We start from the raw sequence: 23,727 nt of genomic DNA, 5'->3' as shown, positions 1-23,727 counted from the left end.
ATAATAATAGATTATATATAGAACTAGTGTTCCACGACTTTTATTGGAATATCCTAATAGAGCAGTCATATACTCTTTAATAAACCAGTTAGATTTAACACATTCGTTGATAATATGTATTTCTGAAATCTGGTTTACCAATGTAGGCACTGATTTTCATATTCTTGGCAGGTGATGGACAAGAAACATAGTTACAAATAGACAAGTTCCATAAAAATAACTCACCTTTTAGCAGCAACCTAGATTTTATTATTTGAGCTGTGAATGTTAAACATCTGCAATAGGAAAGTTAACATAATTTTCCCATACATTGTCATTGTGAGGGGCCCAGAAGACCCTCTCATAGATATAATGTATGGGAGAACTATCTTAAAATGTAATAGGATACGGACATTAAGAGAAATCTGTGGCTTATTAACATTGTATTTCTTCTGTCCAGCATCTAAATGTCTTGATGCAACAGTTTTAATGCCTTATTTGTCTTTGCCTTATGTGTATAAGCGGACAGCAGGCAATGACCTCTATAGCACAGCTGGTTCAGTGTTATTATGCAGCAACACATCACTTTCAATCACAAGTTGAACCCCTTGATTCATGATTAATGGAGATAATATAACAACTAAAAACATATGTACAATGATAGCACTCACGTCACTATACAAATTGAAAAAGATGGACAGATCAACTGTAGCTACATGTTATGCAAAGGTGTGTGTGGTTAGTTGGTGGTGTTTTCTGAAGGGACTTCCCCAGTGGTTTGTTGTGGTGTTGGTGTAGTTTGTTGATTGTGTCTTTGACCATTAACAGGTTCTTGATTGGGAGTTTGATCGCTGGGCACTTGTGATGCACTCAGAGCACCTTGACTGTCTTGCAGCGAAACAGTTGCTCGACCAGCGTACAGCGTAGCATCACTTCGCACACTAGCATATTCCCCCTCGATTTGAGAAATGTGTACAGTGAGTGGTTCTTGAGGGGACATAACATTATCTATAGAATCATATTCACGATCCATTGTTAACCCAACATTCTGCTCACGACCTGTCACAGCAATGTCAACAGTTGCGTAAGGGTCAACATCATCACTGTCAATGTTCTCCTCATTAAGGGGCAAGTCACTACTTGTAGATGGTTTATTAACTCTAGCGTAAGGTGGATCACTAGTTTCTGTCTCTACTAATAGCTCATCTGATTCTGGGAGTCTTGGTGGAGTTAATGGACAAGTTTTAATGTCATCGTCAACAAGGGCTAGGTCAATGGCGGGTGGTAGCGGCGGTGGTTCACCTGATGAAGTAGCAATTACAGAAGCTTTAACATTAGCTGTAGCTTGCTTCTTTCTTTGTGATAACCGTTTTTGAGTTATATTGACGCTCGCGTAGTAAGACTCTGCCTGTGGTTCAGCAATTTTAACTACACTAGTCTTTGACGGCAAAGCATATCCCAGACCGTCACGTTTTACAGTGCTTGGGGTTGAGGCTTGTTCTACTTCTTGCTGTGGTTGTTCTTGCTGCTGTTGTTCTTGCTGCTGTTGTTGGTCCTGTTGTTGGGATTCTTGTTGCTGCTGTAGTTCTTGTGCTGGTTGCTGCTCTTGTGTTACTTCCTCTGCTTCATCTAAAAATAAATAAATATTTCATGAATTAGAGAAAATAGGAAAAATAAGGAAGCAGCAGGCTGGCTGAATACTGTAAATGGGGAAAGTTTTGTGGTTAAGGCTTAATAAGATAATCCGCAGCAAAACTTTTGTGGAATAGCTCAAAATGTAAGCATGTAGTAAAATTATTTTAGTTTTAGTGGGGAAACTATCATGGTTTGCTTTGGAACCGTGAAAAACGTGAAACTTTTGCCCAATGAAACTTTCCCATTTACGGTACATATTTACTTCATAAAGAAGGTAATCCTAAAAAAATTAGTGCCAAATTCAGAAGTAATGGAGAACGTATGTGTACACTACTACACTACTCACCTTCATCTACAGGGTTGAGGTGATCATAGTTGGGACCAGACATCACTGCAGCTGTTGTATCATATCCTGGCTCCTCTTCCTCCACACCAGTTGACGCCAAAACATGAGGGACCTCTGGTAGTGGTCCCAGATTTGTAGGGTGTGATAGGGTTGCATTTATTGGCAGCGTTGTTGCTCTCCTTCTCATTTCTTCTTGCACCACCCAATCTTGGCCAATTCCAGAAGGATTGGACATTGCTCTGTTGGAAGGATTAAGTTCAGGACGTGCATAAAGTTCATCTTCTTCCTCCTCATCATCAGTAGGAGGCTTAGGGGCAGGGAAACTTGGGGGTGGAGCTAATGGAGCTGGAAATGATGGAGGAGGAGGTGCCTTGGAATTGACGGATGGAGAGGATGGCAGTCTCTTCTTCATTTCACTCAATTTAGGCGATGTCATTATTGGTAGAGTGGATGATCGTGCTGCAGCAGGTGGACTCAGGTTGCCATCAATTGGCTTCCTTGTACGTAAATGCATTGGTGGTAGCTGCGGTGCTGTTGTTGTTGACTGGGTAAAACTAGTAACCTTTTCACGGAATGTATCAGGAACTCTTTCATAGGTGTCATCTTGCTCAAGATCATCAACAGGAAAACTAGTAAGAGTAATAAAGTGTGTGTTTGTACACTGTATTGTATGTATATAGTGTGTTTATACATGTGATGTGTGTACATGTGATGTGTACTCATAATGAGGTTTCCCATCTAAACCATTCTTTATAGAACCCTTTGTTCTGTTAATACAGATACCAACTTAATTAAGTGGCCCAATAACAGATTTCAGAAATACCATGAATACAACTTAAACATGCCATATAAGGGTATATGGTGCACTACAAGCCACTCAAAGTTAGCCACTCATTTTCACAACACAAAAATTATAATACGTTACACAACCACAGTTCATCATAATAAACTGTACCCAGATTAATAGTACAATGTCACTTGTGTTTGATGATTACAAGGCTAAACTATAGGAAAAACAATGCAGTGATAGTGTGACCGTTGTCTATGACTTCAGATTAAAAATGATGATGTCTGTATCCACAAGAAACAGTTATCAAACCACTTAGGCACACATACTACACACACTCCAATAGACCAGAAACACGGTAAACAGCTATGGACTAGTATGTATTATCACTAAGGGGGCTCCATATAGATTACATAAAAGCTATCCTGTATTAACTATAGTTTGTGCATAGTAAAATAGTCCACTACTGAATAATACGTTTGGTACTCTATATGAATAAGGTGAAGTATTTCAACCTCGAAAAGAAGATATTGAAAGTACACAAGGAAGACAGCTAGCTAATAACACTACATTACTCTACTATAAACATACAATAAAGAAAATGAAAACAGACACTGGGGAGACAGCCCACCAAACATATGCTACCAGGTATAGTTACATGTAGATAGTGCAGTCCCACAAGGAGAGATAAAAGCCTGGTGTATCCCCATGCCATGCCCAGGCAGACAACAAACACACCTTTGCTTGTACTTGTTGGCACATTAAGGTGTAAACAAGATTACACCCAGTAAAATTGGCATTTTGCTACTAGACTATGTACTAACAATTATTTAAAGTACACATTAGAATTAGATTGTGGTACTTCACCCAATGTGTGTGTGTGGGACACAAATTGCATAACCACTACATTACAAAGTGGCAAGATAACCTCTGAAATGTACATTATATATACATGGAAAGGAAATTCCTATTAGCTATATATCAAGGTGAAAACTTGATAACATGATCAGTGGTGAAATTCAACTTTGGGAAAGATCATCAATTAAACTTTTCATGCATCAAGGCTTTAGGGTATAAAATGGGGGGGAGGGAGGACCAGTCCCCCCTGGTTTTATATTTTCCTACATTATGCATACTTTCGGTGAATGTGACAAAATAGTAACACCACATTTGGGTACATAATTCATGTAGAAGAAACCTATTGTGACAAACCTCCTCTGGGGCCATATACGTATGGAGCTATATGGCCTTTTTTGGGATCCACTTGACATGGCTAAGGTGATAACAATGGGTTACTACACCTTAGCTATGTGTAGGACCTACTTGACAAGGCCACTACAATGACTACATTGCAATAATGAAATTGCTTTATAAAATGTACATGCAGAATTCTACATTAACAGTGCTTGTGTGTAATAATAGAATAATAATAGAATAACTTACTCCTCGTCGGGAATGTGTCCCTCTCTGTTCAATACCTCATCAACAGATTCGTACATGTTGTGTCTCTTTGGTCGACATTGTCCTCCGCCTGCAATCTGATCACGTACCACTGTAGAGTAACCATTCTCATTTGTGGTACTATCATCAACAACACGGTCATAAGTAAGGTCCTCTGGTTCATCCAAAGATGGTTCACTGCTCATTCCAACATTTCTGACCTCAGCGTAGTTATCATTTGCTGGTTCAGGTTGGTCAGAATGAATTGTAACAACTCCATAGGGTACTCTGGCTTCCTCTGCATCTACTTGTTGTCCTGCATTGTTTCCATTGACCACTGCCGCTTGCACATCTTGATTAGGATTGTTTTGATTGCCATTTTGTTGATCAGGATTTTGAACAGCCTCTTGAAGTTGTTGTTCTTGATTGACAGCTGGCTGGTCTTGATCAGCTAACTGAGGCTCATTTCGATTTGATTCTTGATTTTCAACAGCTACTTGTACCTCTTGATTTTGATCACCAACTATTGGCTCCATGATGATAGCACTTCCTCGTTTCTGATTGGCTATTTCCTTCTGATTATTTTGATTACTGTCCACTCCAACATTGACTTGACTGGAGCCCTAGCATCACAAGCATATCACCTGATGTCAGGTGACAAACATAAACAATACTCACCTCCTTAGCTACATTACCAGGTATGCTAAAAAAATACAAAAAAAATAATGACAAGAGATGAGAATACAACAATAAACTAACTTTGAAGTAGATGAGGGTGGCGAACGTTTACTACCACCAACACACATTACCAGTAATAGTAGCATTAGTGCTATCATTGCAAGTGATGATACAACTGTGACCCAGGAGTTGATAGGCTGTTTAGTGTCATTAGATGCTGCTTCTTCTCGTCTGTGTCTCCCACCAGCTACAATATCATAAAGATAACTTAACACACCCACCATTAGGTAAGCTAATACCATCTAGTAAACTGTAGCATCCTTCAATGTCAGCACAAACATAATGGTGTGCTGTAGGGACACTGTGCTTCTCCAAATACTGTTTTGTAGTCAACAAACACAAGTGCTAAATACATAAAAGCATTAAATGTCGTTTCTGCTGTATGAGTTGTTCTCACTTGGTCGTTACTGCGAACCAACAACGAGGACGCTGTCGAGGACTCACAACGTTTCCAGTCAACTACCTCCTTAGCGTCACTGGCTTCTTTACAAGTTTCTACGCTGCTGCTTGAAACTGCAAACAGCACGCAGTCATCACGACATTCCACCGGCAACCCAAATAAGTGAGTAGAGTTGACGAGTGTAATTGATTCAACGTTGTTGCAGGACTTGGACAGAACACGAGCGTCTGAGCTCACTAACACACAGCCCAATATCCATAGTATCGTTAAACAGTGGCACAAAAGCACCGCCATTGAGACCTGCAAAATCCCACGTATATCACCCCGTCATAAGCGGCTTTAATTAGGATATAGGTATCACGCGATATAGTAGCACACGTGGAAGATGACGAGCGAATCTTACAGGCTAGCAGTGAGAGGCGAACGGACCAGTGGGGACACCATACGCACGCAAAATGGTATCACTAGTCTTATATGCATGAAGAAAATACCTCAAACGCATTATCTGTAGTTATGGCGGCCGCCTCCATTGCGAATATCGTCAAGAGCTCGCTAGGACCTGTAGGCCTGGATAAGATGCTTGTAGATGATATTGGGGTGAGTTTGATTTAGTGGTGAGTATTCGCTGTTTATAATTATGGGTAGGACGTGACTGTTACCAATGATGGCGCCACCATTTTGAAATTGTTAGAAGTAGAACATCCAGCAGCCAAAGTACTGGTGGAACTAGCCGACTTGCAGGACCAGGAAGTAGGGGATGGAACAACCTCGGTGGTACGGTCACAACACAGTTACTTCTGATGAATTAAGTACAAACTTATTTAGGTCATTGTAGCCGCAGAATTACTGAAGTGTGCCGATGAGCTTGTGAAATATCGTATTCATCCTACATCAATTATTAGTGGCTATCGATTGGCATGTCGGTAAGAACAGCAAGCTGCAACTACGAAAAGGTCATGAAACTTTTAATTTGTATCTTCCTGCAGGGAGGCTTGCAAGTATATCAGTGATCAGCTTTCCTGTAGTGTGGATAGCTTAGGCAAGGAGTGTATTTACACAGCTGCCAAGACCTCCATGTCTTCAAAATTAATTGGAGTGTAAGTAATTTGTAACAGACAATAGCTTGATATGTGTTGTACATGTTGACATAGTGATTCTGATTTCTTTGCTAACATGGTTGTTGAAGCCATGATGGCAGTGAAGCGTCCCAACCAGAAGGGAGAAATGAAGTTCCCAATTAAAGCAGTAAATGTTCTTAAGGCACACGGTCGCAGTGTACGGGAAAGTGTGTTTGTAAATGGCTATGCCCTGAATTGTACTGTTGCTTCACAAGGTGAGAAATGATGATAGTAAAGTAACTTTATATTATTCTGTGCTCACATTAGCTATGCCGAAAACAATCCAAAAGGCAAAGATAGCTTGTTTGGATTTTAGTTTGCAGAAGGCCAAGATGCATTTGGGAATACAAGTAGTTATTGAACAACCTGATAAATTGGAGGCCATCAGGGATCGGTATGATATATGGATATTATTAGTAAAGAGTATCAAATATTATGTCTAGGGAAGCTGATTTGACGAAGGAACGTATTCAGAAGATACTAGGTGCTGGAGCTAATGTTATTTTGTGCAGTGGTGGGATCGATGACTTGTGCTTGAAGTACTTTGTGGAAGCTGGTGCGATTGCTGTTCGTCGTTGTAAAAAGGAGGACCTAAAACGGATAGCTAGAGCCACTGGAGGTTTGTTACTCTCATGTTCTGTAGTGTGTGTCAACATCTTTTGTTTTCTTACAGCAACAGTAGTTTTGAACATGTCTAACTTAGAAGGAGAGGAAACATTTGACCCGTCACAACTTGGCCAGGCTGAAGAAATAACTCAAGAAAGAGTGTCTGATGATGAATTAATTCTTATTAAAGGGTGAGTATTCATAGAACTCTATTGTAGATACCGATGTATAATTCATTGCATTCTGTGTCTGATGATGAATTATTTTTCTAGTGAGGTATTTGTAGAATTACATTGAAATTCTATTGTGGATACTGATGTGTAATTCATTGCATTCTGATGTAATTTATCAAATTCCTTTTGTGTAAAGTTGACTTGATTATGAATCTGATGTCAAATTTTCCCCATAGTCCAAAGGCACGTACTGCAGCGTCCATTATTTTACGAGGAGCTAATGACTTTATGTTAGACGAAGTGGAGAGGTCGCTGCATGATGCTTTGTGTGTGGTGAAGAGGGTGATGGAGTGCAACCAGGTGGTACCAGGGGGTGGTGCTGTTGAGGCTGCTCTGTCAATTTACCTGGAGAACTTTGCTACTTCACTGGTGAGGGCTGTATGGTGTAGTTCTAGTACAATGTAGAAAATAATTATTTGGCACGTACTGTATAGTAAAAAATTTTGGTGGTAAAAAAACTTTGATGAATTTGGCAAATAGCGTACAATTCGCCAAAGTTTTTTTCGCCAATTATTTTAGATTATCACACGAGCACATTGAGTAACTATAATTTGAGATGAAGGTCAGCTCGTACCACCGCGCAATAAATAAAGATCGAGCTGACTTTGGAGATTTTCCTAGGAATTTGTCCCACTGTTGTAAGCACTCCTTGGGATAGCATTTCCAACCGGCTTCCCGTTCGCACGTCAGCTAGTTCATCATCTTGCAATGGATTTGGCCAAATACTTTGATATACGTGATAACCTCTGCTACTGGAGTTCACTGAAAAAGTAAAAATGATATGTTTGCTCTCTGCATCGCAGGAGATAGCAAAGCATGCCATTTCTACCACGTCATTAGATCAGTAACTACAAAAGTACTGCTACAACAACAACAACGCTAGCTACCTATACACTTACTACACTACTTAACTGATGAGTTGACACCTTGTCATTATCCTTACATACCGTACAGTAAAAACTTTGGCAGTAAAAACTTTGGCGAATATTATTTCAATCGCCAATTTTTTCAACAGAGGGGTTTTGTCACACTTTTTTACCGCCAAAGTTTTTTACTATACGGTAAGTGTACGTTCCTTTCAATTGCATTAGAAAATTAGAAGCTTAATCCCAGTGAATTCTTATACTCTGTTCATTCTAACCTGAGTACAACGCAGTATGGCCCAGTAGTGTGGACTAGTCAAGCAGCACCACAGCAACTAATGGGTGCTAGGATGCAATGCATATGCATTCCACAATAGTAAATGCCCATCAAATGTATGTGCTGTATTTCCTCATATAAAATATTCTCTCATATGCAAGCCTGGTCTTTTATTTTCTTCCCAGCATTTTTGATCCAGGCTGTAAACGAATTTATTCAAGACCAGGTGTTTATTGTGGATAGGTGTTAGGTGTGAGTGACACCCAGCATTTAATCAATTTCTAATAGCCATTATTGTAATGGTAGGCATAGAGAACCTTTATACTATATAAACAAGTGTAGTGAAGGCCTAAGATGATAGGTAAACACTAAACAACAGTTGTATGATGCAGGTGTGCATGCTCACACTGACCACTCACATGATTACTCTTAGCACCTTCACCCTCAGATGGCTAATGTTGATAAGTTTACAGCAGTAAAATAAAGCCACTTAAACCCCAGTGCGTGGGAGTATCAAAGCGCCGCGCTGGGTTATAACTACCATACAGCTAGACAGAGCGGCGCTGCTACTGTACGATATATTAGTTATCACCCTGTTGCGGAGCCATTCAGTCTCTTTTGTGACATCATAATAACCGCGAATGGCATTGTTTACCAATGGAACAAAGAGCCAAATAAGGAAATATTGATACAAAACACACCAATACAGCACTTAAAACTACCTAAATCTTACAAGAAAACTGTTAATCCTTTACACAATAACACTACAAGTTACCAATAAATGTCAAGAATAATCCGTGACGATTTTCGCTCCAGCAATCACTCCCAACGGTCACTATGGTGAAGAACTAACTTCCTCTAGCTTCATCGTTCTATCTTGGACTATGGTAGCCACTTGTTGGTCTTTATTTTTCTCTTGCACACCACGCGACACCACCATACCAATTTTTGACGAAGGCGAATTATATCTGGAACCGCTGCTTCATAACACCACCCTTCGCTACAGTTTGTAGGCAGTATGTAAGGTCTCTCTTGTAGCTACGAAGTAGAATCTCCACACAATTCGGACGAAATCTTGAGCACAGTGACAGGAACTCAAACCGGAACTTAATTTACTATCCGTAAACTTCTGCGCACTCCCGCGCACTGGGATATAAAACAGTTATATCCCGTATACTCGGATGATATCATTGTTATTACCCTCGTACCGGGATATAACTATAACTAACAGTGGAGTCAAATAATAGCCCAGGCCACTATTTGAGATCAGGTGTTTATTTCCCCCAATGCTGGAAACCCTCCAGCTTGTAATCAAGACCAGCCTTTATTTGAATGTGGCTTTTTTTTTATATGACGAAGTACGGTAATTGTTTGCTATTGTTTCTGCCATGTGCATGGTGAGTTAGTCTCTACCCTCTTGAGTATTCTATAAGGAAGCCATGTGCCTCCATCTGTCTTACTCAGTGTATAGCAATTCCTGGTACCTACAGGCTATAACGCAAAAGTTGCATCATGCTTGACTTCAACTGATATATACATTGCCTTCCTAGCTCTGTTTCAACATCAGGTGTATCCATTCACTTGACTGGACTAGAGAAATTTGCTCACTCACCTAATTCAAGTGATGAACTATATATAATTATTACTTTGTATGCCGCACACACAAGGTTCTCAATATCTTGTATATTAGGGGTGTCTACAGCTGTTAGTATGAGTTCATAATGAATAGTTTGAACTCTTGTTGTGTACACTAAATGTAGTTTTTGCAAATGTGTGCTGCCTTACCTGTCTATTATAGTGTGTATATTGGGAAGTGTCTCTGTGGCTAATTGTTAACACTGCACACTTGTTGCAATTTACAAACTATATAAGCAATGCTATTTTATTTTTGTGTAATTGCATGGTGTAACACTGACCAAATTGTGTGCCATTTTACCAAAAGAAGGCTAGAGATGTATTAGTAGTACAGTGCTTGTATTATTGTTAGCAGTAGGGATATTATTTTCAAAAATGAACTACACTGAGGTTTTAGTGCAGTTTTTGTCAATTGATGTACAAGTTTTATATCTCCTTGTGATTTTGTATAGCCATAAAAGGCAAAAAAAGAAAAAAAGCTATTGTAGTCTAGTCCAGCAAATGGGCATCATTTGTTGAAGTAACTTTCCTAACAAGGGAATTATCTACATTACATTGCATGCTTATTCTTGGATGTTTTTATATGCTGCGTTTAGCACTAATGGCAAGAGTATATAATAGAAACCAAGAGTATTGAACGGGTGTATTACCCCGTGATTAATAATTGCGTAAAGTAGCACGGATATTTCAGTAAATTTTCGTTTTCATTGCCATTAAGGGTTGCTGTGTTTAGCCCAATTTAGCCACTAAACCGGGTGAAAACATGATAGCGTTAAAGGGAATTGGCTAATGTTAAAGTTCTAGCACTGCCAAGCGGATCCCTGAAGGCGTGGCAACGCGCTTGTTTGTGCAACCATTGTTTTAGCGAGCTGGAGTTATCTTGGGTCCTTACTACACTTTCTTTGTACAATAACTGTTGAATGCTTGGTTAAATAAACGGAAAACTGGTGAACAAAGGCCCGTTGCCACGTACGCATTTCAAATTACCATTTGCGTAAATTGAAATATCCATGTTACTTTATGCAATCATTAATCACGGGCTAATACACTGTTCGACACACTTGGTTTCTATTATATACTCTTGCTAAGGCCACATAAACTTAATTATTAGTTTCTCATCCCCGCCCACATCACCGTTTTTCTTACCTCATCAAGGAATTTTTGTACCACTGGTGGCTTAGTGCAGCCATCCAGCACCTTGGTACCTTGCTAGAGCAGTCTAAGAAAACTGCATTCTGAATTATTTTAACTAACTAATTCAACTATCTAGTTAGTAAAAAAATAAAATAAAAACCCGCCCTCCCGCACTGCTCTTTTTAGTGGAGGATGAGAAGTTTATGTGGCCTAATGGTCAGAATTGTTGGGCAGTAGTGTGAACAACAAGCTGTCTTAAAAGTTCAAGCACCCAATAAACCTACATTGTGAGTAACTTAGGAGAGGTGTTAATCTAATTAATGACCATCTCAATTATAAGTTGATGACAGCAAGAGTTCATAATATTTGTATGGGAGCACTCTTGATGACAGCATGCAATACATGATAATAACTGGCTTTAGCATGCCATGGCTGTTTTGTGCAGCAGTAGGTAGCTTCAAGACCTTTTATATCAACTTGTCTGTTTTTCTGTGGAACTGTTACTAAGTACAACCAAGAGTTCATAATATATACACTGAGGAGAGTATCCTACTGTCATATACCCCTGTAGAAGGGCGTATCGTGAAGTTATGACATAATGACAAGATGTTGTGGTTTGTGATGTATGAGCAGCCGTAAAAGTGCAAGAATTGTTAGCACCATTTCACACTCGCGACGCTCAGGATAGCTGTATTCACGAATGGCCTAGCAAGAAACGCCTACGAAGTGGTCTTAACCCATGAAGGAACGATTGTAGTTTGGTGAGAAACACTTAGAGCTGGAGTTAATTTGGTTGCTAGTGACGTTGGTAGGCACGCGTTCAATCAATACCATGTTCAACTAATGACATCATTAATTATACAAAGAAAAACGAGTGAACTCAGAAGTGCTACGCCATAACTTCACGATACGCCTTTCTACAGAGGTATATGAGAGTAGGATACTCTCCTCAGTATATATATTATGAACTCTTGGTACAACTTGATAAAATGCCACTACAGCAAACTGCTATTACCATGGTAGAATCCTGTTTTGATATGTACTCACATCGTGAGTATCAATCAAATTCACTGCTGGCCCTGCAGAAGCTTATACTTAGTTTTTTTTGCTAAATACACTGGCCTGAAATATTGTGAATGTACATGGTGTGTTATACAATATATACCCTATATATTCATTGTGTCTTTGTAGAGTTCTAGAGAACAGTTAGCCATTGCTCAGTTTGCTCAAGCACTCCTCGTCATCCCAAAGACACTAGCAGTTAATGCAGCTAAAGACTCAACAGATTTGGTAGCCAAACTCAGAGCATATCACAATGCATCACAAACTGTACCTGAAAAAGCTCAATGGAAATGGTGAATATTATAAGTTTGTTGTATTCTTACTAGTTAACCACTGAATCTCTAGGGTTGGACTAGATTTGAAAAACGGAGCTGTGAGGGACAATGTGAAGGCTGGTGTGCTGGAACCAGCTGTCAGTAAAATCAAGAGTTTGAAGTTTGCAACAGAAGCAGCTATCACGATCCTTCGTATTGATGACATGATCAAATTGGCTCCAGACAGCAAAGACGATGCAAATTCCTATGCTAATGCTGTTGCTAGGGGAGATTTGTAAATAGCAATATAGCATGTCACTTAGGAAATATTTCTAATAAAACAATCAGTCTATTTAAAGCACACTATGGAATTTCGGGGGAAGGCGGCTAGAAAGGTTGCCGTATCGTTTGTAATAAGGAAAGAAGAGGAGAGGTTAAATCGTTCTGGGGTTAATTCACTACAAATCAATGCGGCGAATGGACGCCTGTTTACGGCCGGCAGAGATTCAGTAGTAAGATGCTGGGACATCAGTAGTTATGGCCTGGAAGAGGTGATGAAAAATTTTCTCGTAAAATAGTAGATCTCTATTGTGCACAATCATAGGAGCCGTACATACAGTCTATGGAACATCATACGGACTGGGTGAACGATATAGTGTTATGTGGAGACGGGCACACAAGTGGGTAAAGAAGAAAAAGCTACATTTTATAATCTCCCTACCTTTCACAGTGATGTCAGCTTCTTCAGACACCACGTTAAAGATGTGGGACACACAGCGAGCATTGTGCTTGTCAACATTACGTACACATAAAGATTATGTTAAGGCACTGGCGTATGCACCAGATGTCAACAAGGTAGTCAGCGGTGGATTGGACCGACAGATTTACCTTTGGGACATCACAACACTCACTAATCTTACTGCAACTAACAACACAATTACCAGTAAGTGTACTTTGGATATATTAGCATCAGTGGTGTACATTTAAAATGGGAAGTTCCATTTGAGGCATGGTAACGACAACCTACTATAATTGTATTTTGTAAAACTACAAGGTTCAGTATATATTAGCTTCACCAATATCGCCGTACAATGCCATCCACAACCTTGGGCCACTAAAGGTCTCTTGGAACCCTGCATGCCACTCAGGCATGCCACTGAGCACTATGGGAGGAATTAAGCTATAGAAATAGTAATAGAGAAACCTGTTTGTAAATGGTTTATAGAGCTTTTTCACAGGTCTGAGGCTATGTCATCCAAAGGTTGCTATTTTTTTTTATTCATTTCTTTCACAGCTAGCAGCCTGCTAGGTCACAAACAGTCTATATACAGTCTTGCAATGAATAGATCAGGGAGCCTGGTAATCTCTGGTTCTACAGAGAAGGTATGGATGTGTGTGGTGTATAGTGTCTATTGTAAGGTGTTATGATAGTCACTGAGAGTATGGGATCCTCGAAAACTAATGAAGATTACTAAACTGAAAGGGCACTCTGACAATATCCGTTCCATTGTGATGAATAGTGACGGAACAGAGGTTAGTTGTTGCATGTAGAGATTTTTTAAGGAAAAATAGTGGGGCAACATGCAGCAGTTATAACTACAGTAACCACTCGTTGATTCTCACTGTATGCTCATTGAAAATGACTTTCTAAACTGACATTATTTTGTTTCTGCTATATATTATGTAGCAGAGTCTCTTGAATGTTTCACCATGTTAACTTGGTAGAAAAAAATCTCCATGCTATGGATAAGGTTTTGGCACCTGGCTCTGTTTATTTTAACTGTAAAACTTGACTGGTGGTCCGCTAACTTGATAGCAAGGGGTAGCCAACCGCCCATGCAAACTTCTAAATTGTGTACGAGTGTCCCAATATTTAAACGTATTTCTGTATTATTTCAATAGATATTTCATGGATTTATAATTGGATTTCTCAGATAGTGTACGAGAGTCCCAGCTTGTGAGCTACGCCTTGCTTGATAGTTTCAAGCTGATAAGCATAGCCAATCTGCATGCTCAACTTTCAGCAAATTTTGCTAGAAATTTGATTGTAATGGACCAATTTAGCTTGTTTATAGTAACAATAGTGCTGTAACAACGAATGACAGTAGATTTAAGCAGTAATACCAACATTGTAATGCAACTCAATACTGCATTCAGAAATGTCATTTGGTGCACACAAGCAAGTATTTCATCTGCTGCTTTTTCCGTCATGGATACTGATATACAAAATTTTATACTGATGGTTTTTCCAAAGTTGATTCGATTATTGGTGTATAAATATTATGTTTGCTTTGTAGTGCTTATCTGCCAGTTCTGATGGTACTGTTCGCTTGTGGTCTATTGGTCAACAAAGATGTATTGACACGTTCCGAGTTCATTCCTCTGGAGTCTGGACATTAGCAGTTGACAATGACTTTACGAAGTTTTATTCAGCTGGCAGAGATGGTTGTGTGTTTGTAACTGAAATTACAGCACAAGAGAGTACACTACTATTCTGTGAAGATTCATCGGTTTTGAGATTGTGTCTGGACCCCACGGATGACTACCACAGCATCTGGGTTGCCACTAGCAACACACACATCAACAAATGGGTTAGTATTATATCACTTAAAATATCATTGGCTATATTTTGGTTAGCCAACAGAGTTGGTACCTGTGGAAACAGCAGACAATGATGATGATAATGATAATGAAGATGCTTCGCCACTACACTGTAAACCAGTTGATACTCTTCCAGGTCTGTCTGTTAGTGTGTCTGTCTCACCTCTAATGTATGTGTCCAGGGGGTGATTGTGTGACATCATTTTCTGTACTAAGTGACAAGAGACATATACTGACCAAAGATCGGAGTAGCAAAGTGGCTCTCTGGGATGTCTTTACAGTGAGTGTCACTGTATCATCATGGCAGATCTATGCTCTGTAATGTTAGGCTAGTAAAGTGAAGGACCTTGGTGAAGTAGATATGGAGGAGGAAGAAAGAAAGTGGCAGGAACAACAGCCACACTTCATTCCAAACTGGTTCTCTGTTGATGTCAAGACTGGGGTAAGTAGTAGTGTTGTAAAGTCTGTACTTCCTGTAGGTTAATGGATCATTGTGTGTAAGTGCTACAGTAATTGGTTAATTGGTGTACGTACAATGGAACTTCTCTTAACAAACTGTCCAAATTAAGAGAACAAAAACCTCCATTGTAAGGACAAAGTCCCAAAAATATTTCTTGATAAAGACAAAGGCCTTGAAGAGTCTGTTATAAGAGACTATACTGGTTGGTTGACTTGTTGTTTTTCCCATTTCACAGATGTTGATGATACGACTAGAAGAATCAGACTGTTTCGCATCATGGGTACTTGGTGATAAAACAGGCCTATCTAATGCTGATGCAGACATTAAAGGTGTATTTTTTATACAGTCTTGTGTAGCCAAGCAATTCTCCACATGGTGTTCACTATATATGATTGTTCTAGTAAATTATGGTGCACTAATGTTGAGGGCATTGTTTGAGCACTGGCCACCTGCATCTGCTCCACCAGCTGATCAGCCAAGTGATGCACCACAGGTAGGCATGCAAGCAGCCACACCCTTTTATTGCAAGTGGGTTGGGCTCATTTGCTGTGCTTAAGTTGCAGGATCGGAAATTCTTCCAAGTCTGTCCACACACACCTATCATTTTGTCAGAAGCAGGTGACTGTGGATGTACACTTGTGAGGTTTCTGTGTCGAGATGCAGTCAACGCACACGAGTCCAAGCAGCTATCAACACATCTACCTGTATGGGTAGAAGACATTGTATGTAGGGTGAGTGCTACTTCATGTGTGTTCTCATTCACCTTCTCATATCACAGAAATTATTACCGACACACTCCAAATTGAATTTTCTACTATTGCCATATTCATCGGATGATAAGAAGACGCAGCAGCTACCAAGTGATCGGTAAGCATCCCAATGGCTGTACCTTAGTTCATACTTGATATCATTCTGTAGAGAAAAATTATCAGCCCAAGATCTTATTTTAGTATCTAAGGTAGCTGATTATATTACGAATAAACTAGATGGTGTGGCTGCAGTGGAGCTACTATGTATGGATCAGGTGAGCTAAGGGGGAGGAGCTGAGCTGCTAATCTACACCTGTACAACACAGGTACTTGACAATGCTATGGACATACGTACCATTAAACATACCATCTGGAAAGGTGGAGGTGATATGAAACTTTTTTATCGTGAAGTGGCAGCACCACCACCACCACCACCGGAGGAGGAAGACACTGTAGCTGCACCAAGTGATGAGAAATAGTGTTTTTATATTAATTCAATTTGTACAAATATTGTAATTACAATTTCAGTCTTTCTTCTGTCTGCCTGTGAATTGATCCATCAATTTGTCAAAGCCAAACATCTTGCTGGCCAGTAGGGCAGCATTAATGGGCATGAACAGTTGTAGGTAGTATAAAAAGTAGATCAGACGTGGCATAACCAGTATGTACTGGTTACTTCTTACAGCCTTGACAATCTTTGTGGCAACATAGTCAACCTTTAGCATCGGTAGTAACCAGTTAAACCTAAATGACAAAAAAAATTTGAATGCTGCTACTCATATTTTTGATCTCACTTTGACTTGGCGCCTTCGAACATTCCCGTGTCAATGATGTAAGGACAAATACAGGTGGTATGTACCCCATCAAGGTTTTGAGCATACAGTTCTGTAGTCAATGCAGCATGGGTGCCTACTGCGGCATGTTTGGAAGAGCAATAATCAATGAGTCCGTTTACGCCAGTTAGACCAGCTGTCGATGCAATAGTAACAATATGGCCATGATTATTCTTCATCATGGCTGGGAGAAATGCTTTGGTGGTCTGTATCATAGAGAAAACAGTACATCATGGTCACAAATCACAGGTTAATTACCCAAAAGTGAGAAACTGAATTAACTTGAAAGGTCAACTCAATTTTATCATCTGGAAGATCAAAAAATTTCTTCCCCGTCACAATTCCAGCATTGTTAATGAGCATGGTGACTTCCCCTACATCTTTCCTTACGTTTTCTGCTACCCTGTAAATCTCTTCCCTCTTGCTACAGTCACATTTGTACGGGTATGCCTTGTTGGGTGTTTTGCTGTTAATTTCATCAGCTACAGCGTCATTAGCGCTCTTGTTGATATCCCACAACACAATTGTGGCGCCTAACTTGGCAAACTTGAAGGCCAGTAATCGTCCAATCCCACTACCCGCTCCAGTTATCAATATCACCTCGTTGGACACATCCTTCTGTCTAGCTGGTAGGAACAAGCTGAGATATCCCACGAACCAGTAATATAGCAATTTGCACAGATCTAACATAAACTGCACTGCTCCCATAGCTCAGTTTTGCACGTGGAAAGGTCAGCAACTGATGGTTGCATCTATTTATAAATTTATATATAATTAGAAGTCTACTACACTGCTACATGTTGACTATACGGATTGATCACTACTTTCATTTGTAGTGTATGTTCTATTAGAATGTATGTTACCAGTTAGTACTATACAACTAGCAGGGGCATGTATGCATGCATTGACTAGGGCCACCAGCATCAGAAGTTTGAACATTCTAAATGTACATGACTGAATGTTGAATTGCCCAGCACTGCAAACTTAATTATTCACTGGCGTGCACATGCATTTTCCTATGGTATGTTTCTAATTGTAATAAAGAATAAAATTATAGTGGCCTCTACCCTGCACCTTTCTCACTGAACTCTACCCTGATGTTTGTGAGGTCTCAAGGATAATGACATCACTAGACATCTCTTCAGATTATACACGACATTTTAGTGGGAATAGAACATATTAGCTAAGGCAGAATTCCGGCACAAGAGGTCTCGCTCTGCCAAAAACTCTATGTTCAGTCAGAGTGGATTCTATGCCAGACTGTCCCATATGTAACGAGTAGAAAAGAACACTTTTAATCAGCCACAATAATTATGTATTTTCTGATTTATCATCTTTCATCAGGTGATGACATGTTCTTTGGGTCAAAGAAGTAGCACCGGTGGCATTGAGACTGTCAGTGCTGTGTTTGTTTACTGAGTAACTGAGCTATACTATAGTGGGGCAGTGGTCAGCTCAACTATAGTCAGACATGCACTGCTCACCTCTCATGTATGTTCCACTTACCCCATGCCAGATTAATATTTTTTCCCCGAAGGTGTGCATACTGCTAACTAACTGAGCTGGCTGGTAACTAAGCGATGTGTGGGACTACACATTTAGTGCTAATGATGCTGGAATGGTATGCATGCAACTAATGTATAAGAACTAGCATGCAGTAATCCTGTCAGTGATTTTGAAGAGGAGTGATGGTTGATACATTGTGAAGGTAGAATTATATGCATCTGTTTGTAATTGGTCGTTCATGAACAGTTTAATATTACGGCACATATTATGGTACTAACTTGGTCTCAGGGGAAACGTGATGGTGTGATGACATGATTATAGATAGCAAAGGTTGACTGGTGATGATAATATTTTAATATCACATCAGTGGTTTCTTGAATGCAGTGACAAAATGCATGACTTAATTCAATTCTAATCATGTAATTTCACTGCTGCGGTGCATGCCTAGACTACTTTTCTGCATTCAGATTTTGAAGTGAACATTTCGTGTCTTTTGACAAGAACCTTCTAACAAATCTCTAGATGAATACATAGTAATTGTGATTATGTTAGCTATGCACAAACACAACTAGAATACGATGATGTTATTGTTGCTTCTGCCTTCCTATGAAAGTATCCATGCTATGAAATCCTCCCAGCCATTTGTTAATCAAAAGTTGTACAGGAATTGGCATCCACCTGTATGTGTAGCATAACACAATAATGATGTATTTAAAATTCACTCACGATTGTAGGTAATAGATCAAGTATAGTGTCTTTGGTATCATCAACAAATGTTGGTTAGTCAGAACAGCCGTCATCATCCTATCTGTAGCATAATCCACCGTCATTATTGGCATCACCCATGGATTACTATACATATATATGGTGAAATTCTGACAATAATGTCACATGCTTTAAAGAAGAAAGTCCTTACGTCTTGACACCTTCAAACATTCCAGTGTTTATGTATACCGGACAAACACAAGTGGTGTGAATTCCATCCATCTTCTCAGCAAACAATTCAACAGTAAGAGCAGAGTGGGTCCCGACTGCGGCATGTTTGGAGGCACAATAGTCAACTAGTCCACAAACTCCGAACAATCCAGCCGCAGATGCAATGGTGACAATATGACCATGATTATTCTTTTTCATTGCTGGTAGAAAAGCTTTAATAGTCTATAGAGTGATAACACCTATATGTTATAGTGATAGCACACCCTAAATGATGAAGTGTGCTATGTGCAAAGCACACATACCGTGACACCATTTTTGCAGATTTGATTTTTCAGCACAATCACTTCTGTGTTGTAGAAATGCTGGGCCACATGTAGAGCTATCCTTGTAACCTGATTAAAATCAAAAAGACTGTTTGCCATGGTCTTTTCACAACTACTTGTATTGGAGAACAGTAGTCAAGCTATGGGTCTGAGCCTATTATGACCAAAATTTTCACCGGTTATATTCCTTCCAGCAGTTCTCAAAATTTATCTATTATTCTTACGCTGTAGTCATTTCACAACTCATGAACATGATTCTTTAAAATAGGCATAAAGGCATAAAAGAAAGTAAGGTCACCTCGTACAGCAACTATATGTTTTGTTGAAAAACCTAAATAATGAACCCATGGCTACTTTCTTCTATGGATGCATTTTTAATAATAGGGCCACTTCGATAATAAGCCCACTTATTTAGTCCTGTAGGTAGCCCTTTTCACTGTACTCAAAATGCTCTAATAGAGCAGTCAGCATTGAATAACTTCTGCCAAATGCATCACTGAGGGCTGAACTGCCAATTATACCTCTCATTGTGGAACTTCATTATCTTGTATTCATACCAATTTGGTCTGACTGTAATGAGTCTAAGTAACTTATCATTTTCATCTATAAAAGGTTGATGTTAGAAACAGAATATTAATGAGGTGAGGTTTATCAATCTAGATCTTTCTGGCAGCTTTTCAGCCCACACACGTACAAACAAGATCTCACTCATAAAAGAAGCCTTCCACCGATTGTTACTCATGAACGCAATTATTCTAAAAATTCTGCTTGAAAGCTATAATTGCACGCCAGCATATCACTGGACCGCCAAGCTATATTGATACACACATTTTGTGACACAGAAGGGAGTTGTGGCTAGTCTCACATTATGTGATGGGCAGCAAATAAACTGTCTGTTCACTGTTGCACACTTTCCATGAACACTGGGAAAGCAATTAGATAGCATCACAGTATTGTTTTGTGCCAAGGATGATTTTTAATTGTGTCAGTCACCTCTGTGAGGTCCGGCTTTCACACAGGTCGATCATGTGACACGCAATTACTTGGAGCTTTAAAAGTGTCTTGATGCAGGAACTCACATTGATGCTCTCTTCTTAGATTTTGCCAAAGCTTTTGACACAGAAAACTGTGTCACAAACTTTCACACTATGGAGTTAATGGCAAACTATTATGATGGATTGCTTGACAGATCAATCAAAAACAGTTTTACTTGAAGGCAAATCCAGTATTCGCTGTAAAATGCTTTTGCTTTAACAGCTTTACTACGTACTTCATTGATGTGTTATATGTTTTATGTAGTTCTTTTTCCTTATAATAGTTAGGTGTATGCATTTAGTAGGGTTGTAAATTCCATTTGCCATGTGCTTGCCCAGTTTTCCAGAGTGAGAAGGTCATTTTGAAGGCGTCAGTATCCATGTTAATTACATACGTCATCTACATAAAGTCTGTGATGGACTTAGTGGCCAACACTTGAACAAGGAGAAATTTTTAAAATTGTCTACAAATATTAGCTGAGACTTCTATAACTTTCACATCCCACTCATTGACTACCCGTGGACACAATCAACATTTTGCAATTCCTTTCTCTACTGAATCCACTTTTACCCTCAACTATTATTAAATTATGAAATGTATTACCTCAATTAATAGTACATTTTATCTGTTTACCTCTTCCCCACAGACTATAACTAATTGTATAATTATTTGTGTTTTATAAACTCATCCTGTGAGTTTTATACAACAATAATAGAGGGTTTGCACTCGAAAAGTATTGTGGCACGAATTATAAAAATGCTTAACAACCATTGCTAGTCTGACATTTGTGAGGTTTACTTTTCAATGGTACGCAATGGGGCGAGTACACTTACTTAGTCACCACGCTTTACCAAATAAGAAAATCTCTGTCAAAAGCTAGGAAAAGGTTAGAAACAAACTAGCACTAAGTGTAATATTAATTTTTCATTGATTAGTCGTGAACATTAACGCTTTGTGCAATTTTGACGACGGCTATCCTAGTGACTAACCTAGCGAACGTGTTCCATTCTACACTGAACCATTGAGAATGGCTGTAGCCTTCACTCGCGTACCTCACAAATGTCTGACAAGCAACGGTTGTTAAGTATTTTACGAAAATACGTCATACTGCAATCCCTCTATAAGAATTTGGTGTTTGTTCTGTCACAGAATCAGCAAAGGGATCTGATTGACTCTGTCGCAGTGGTCACGGAATGCGTGCAACAGTGACCAGATGGCTTATTTGCCGCACACTAATTGTCTGGAACATGAGCCTAAGTTGTGGCTACATGCAATTTTGTGACATACAGCACTGTAGTATTTACATCACATAATGTAATTGCTAAGTTAAATGCTTACCCAAAAGTGAGCAAATGAATTAACTTGAAAAGTCAACTCAATTTTATCATCTGGAATGTCAAGGATTCTATTTCCACTAACAATCCCAGCATTGTTGACGAGAATGGTAACATCTCCAACATCTTTCTTAACATTTTCTGCTACCCTGTACACCTCTTCTTTCTTGCTACAGTCACACTTGTAGGAGAAAGCTTTGTTGGGTGATTTGCTGTTAATTTCATCAGCTACCGCGTCACTTGCGCTCTTGTTGATATCCCACAAGATTACCGTGGAGCCCAGGTTAGCAAACTTGAGTGACAGCGCTCGTCCAATCCCGCTGCCTGCACCAGTTATAAGTACGATCTCTTTCGAGACATCTTTCCTCCTAGACGGTAGGAACAAGCCTAAAAAGGCTGTGAAGAGATGGTACCATATCTTTAGCTGATCGGTGAGGAAAATCAAAAACTTGTTCATTGGTGTGCCGGGAGTTGAGCATAGTCTGGTGGCGCCCGCCCCTTCGCAAAAGCATAGTCAAAAATCATATTGCCACAGAAATCCTTTACTACTAATTAATTCCCAGCGTTTAATCAACTGAGAAAGAATGCACTTGAACTTCCACAAACCATTCCAGTAGGCATTCTGACAGATATGGCTATAGCTCTATATAATAGTGCTAAAACACACTAACGCTGCTGGTAACTACTGAATTGCAGTCCATGCACGGTGGATGTTAGGGTTGACTATATGTTGCCAGTTTGCTATATTCATGGCCAGTCTATCTGACAGGAAGCTCACCCTATAGGGCCAGCAATACTGGACCTGTCTCACATGATCAACTGACTGTCTGTCCTTTGACTTGAACTGCTTTGTATATGTTATGAAGCTCCTTATAACTATAACACGTTGCTGAGACTACAGATTTCATTCAAAATTGAGTGTCCCCTGATGCTTTCCTTATACAAAAACATGAAATAACTATCATCAGTTCATCACATCTTTGAAAGTAGCTACATGGGAAATATGTAATTACACATCATATGGGTGACAACTATAGTTACAAAGGTAACCAAGCATTTCATTTTCCAAGACTATATTATACTGGACGAATGGTGTGCCTATATAGACCGGCTGACCTTAAAGTGAAACATACCATTAGAGATATCTTTATGTGTCATCCAGTGAGCAGAGGTATTTTTGGATATGCAAATTGTATAACAGAGCAGATGCATGAAATGATTGCATTCCACCAAGACTTGCATAGAGGTACCTACAAACCAGTTAACTACTCTAATAGAACAGTCACTATATGAGGGACTTGGACACTTGTGATGAGGAATGAAGTACACCATTGTTATGTTGGATACTTATTACTACTTAAAATAATCACATTACAGTGATTGCTGCTGCTATTATGCACTGCAATATTTGTTTAAAAGTAGGTGCCTGTATCCTTGGTACTG

At 39.4% G+C, this 23,727-nt stretch overlaps 5 protein-coding genes across 8 annotated transcripts; 2 read left to right on the top strand and 3 right to left on the bottom strand.

Moving 5' to 3' along the window:
- Positions 1 to 591: 591 nt before the first annotated feature.
- On the bottom strand, positions 592 to 5,676 carry LOC136249620 (uncharacterized). Of its 3 annotated transcripts, none has more exons than XM_066041687.1 (7): positions 5,323 to 5,676; positions 5,165 to 5,270; positions 4,947 to 5,112; positions 4,866 to 4,890; positions 4,191 to 4,810; positions 1,961 to 2,589; positions 592 to 1,608 (listed from the first exon to the last, which is right to left on the bottom strand). In XM_066041687.1, exons 1-7 carry the CDS (start codon positions 5,617 to 5,619, stop codon positions 719 to 721), a joined length of 2,733 nt encoding a protein of 910 aa, XP_065897759.1. In that variant the 5' UTR covers positions 5,620 to 5,676; the 3' UTR covers positions 592 to 718. The 3 variants fall into 3 exon arrangements, with proteins under 3 accessions (XP_065897759.1, XP_065897760.1, XP_065897761.1); XM_066041688.1 differs by having other exon boundaries at positions 592 to 1,602; XM_066041689.1 differs by having other exon boundaries at positions 592 to 1,599.
- Positions 5,645 to 12,865, top strand: LOC136249623 (T-complex protein 1 subunit alpha-like). Its single transcript, XM_066041693.1, has 12 exons — positions 5,645 to 5,783; positions 5,837 to 5,922; positions 5,971 to 6,099; positions 6,151 to 6,248; positions 6,312 to 6,422; positions 6,477 to 6,658; positions 6,711 to 6,837; positions 6,887 to 7,062; positions 7,117 to 7,240; positions 7,459 to 7,651; positions 12,383 to 12,546; positions 12,599 to 12,865. Exons 1-12 carry the CDS (start codon positions 5,711 to 5,713, stop codon positions 12,804 to 12,806), a joined length of 1,671 nt encoding a protein of 556 aa, XP_065897765.1. The 5' UTR covers positions 5,645 to 5,710; the 3' UTR covers positions 12,807 to 12,865.
- Positions 12,837 to 16,858, top strand: LOC136249622 (WD repeat-containing protein 48-like). Of its 2 annotated transcripts, none has more exons than XM_066041691.1 (15): positions 12,837 to 13,058; positions 13,112 to 13,187; positions 13,238 to 13,450; positions 13,802 to 13,890; positions 13,939 to 14,040; positions 14,805 to 15,098; positions 15,145 to 15,244; positions 15,291 to 15,388; positions 15,437 to 15,550; positions 15,804 to 15,897; positions 15,970 to 16,061; positions 16,132 to 16,299; positions 16,347 to 16,435; positions 16,487 to 16,592; positions 16,644 to 16,858. In XM_066041691.1, exons 1-15 carry the CDS (start codon positions 12,873 to 12,875, stop codon positions 16,794 to 16,796), a joined length of 1,974 nt encoding a protein of 657 aa, XP_065897763.1. In that variant the 5' UTR covers positions 12,837 to 12,872; the 3' UTR covers positions 16,797 to 16,858. The 2 variants fall into 2 exon arrangements, with proteins under 2 accessions (XP_065897763.1, XP_065897762.1); XM_066041690.1 differs by having other exon boundaries at positions 16,126 to 16,299.
- Positions 16,784 to 17,933, bottom strand: LOC136249624 (short-chain dehydrogenase/reductase family 16C member 6-like). The gene is made up of 3 exons (XM_066041694.1): positions 17,409 to 17,933; positions 17,112 to 17,356; positions 16,784 to 17,061 (listed from the first exon to the last, which is right to left on the bottom strand). The coding sequence occupies exons 1-3, from the start codon at positions 17,856 to 17,858 to the stop codon at positions 16,842 to 16,844; spliced, it is 915 nt and encodes a 304-aa protein (XP_065897766.1). The 5' UTR covers positions 17,859 to 17,933; the 3' UTR covers positions 16,784 to 16,841.
- A 1,242-nt stretch (positions 17,934 to 19,175) lies between these two features.
- Positions 19,176 to 22,789, bottom strand: LOC136249619 (epidermal retinol dehydrogenase 2-like). The gene is made up of 4 exons (XM_066041686.1): positions 22,289 to 22,789; positions 19,573 to 19,814; positions 19,383 to 19,508; positions 19,176 to 19,334 (listed from the first exon to the last, which is right to left on the bottom strand). The coding sequence occupies exons 1-4, from the start codon at positions 22,739 to 22,741 to the stop codon at positions 19,241 to 19,243; spliced, it is 915 nt and encodes a 304-aa protein (XP_065897758.1). The 5' UTR covers positions 22,742 to 22,789; the 3' UTR covers positions 19,176 to 19,240.
- Between the last annotated feature and the right edge of the window lie 938 nt (positions 22,790 to 23,727).

Source organism: Dysidea avara, chromosome 3, assembly GCF_963678975.1.
Source record: "Dysidea avara chromosome 3, odDysAvar1.4, whole genome shotgun sequence".
Taxonomy (NCBI): domain Eukaryota; kingdom Metazoa; phylum Porifera; class Demospongiae; order Dictyoceratida; family Dysideidae; genus Dysidea; species Dysidea avara.
This window is presented reverse-complemented; position numbering and strand designations above follow the sequence as displayed.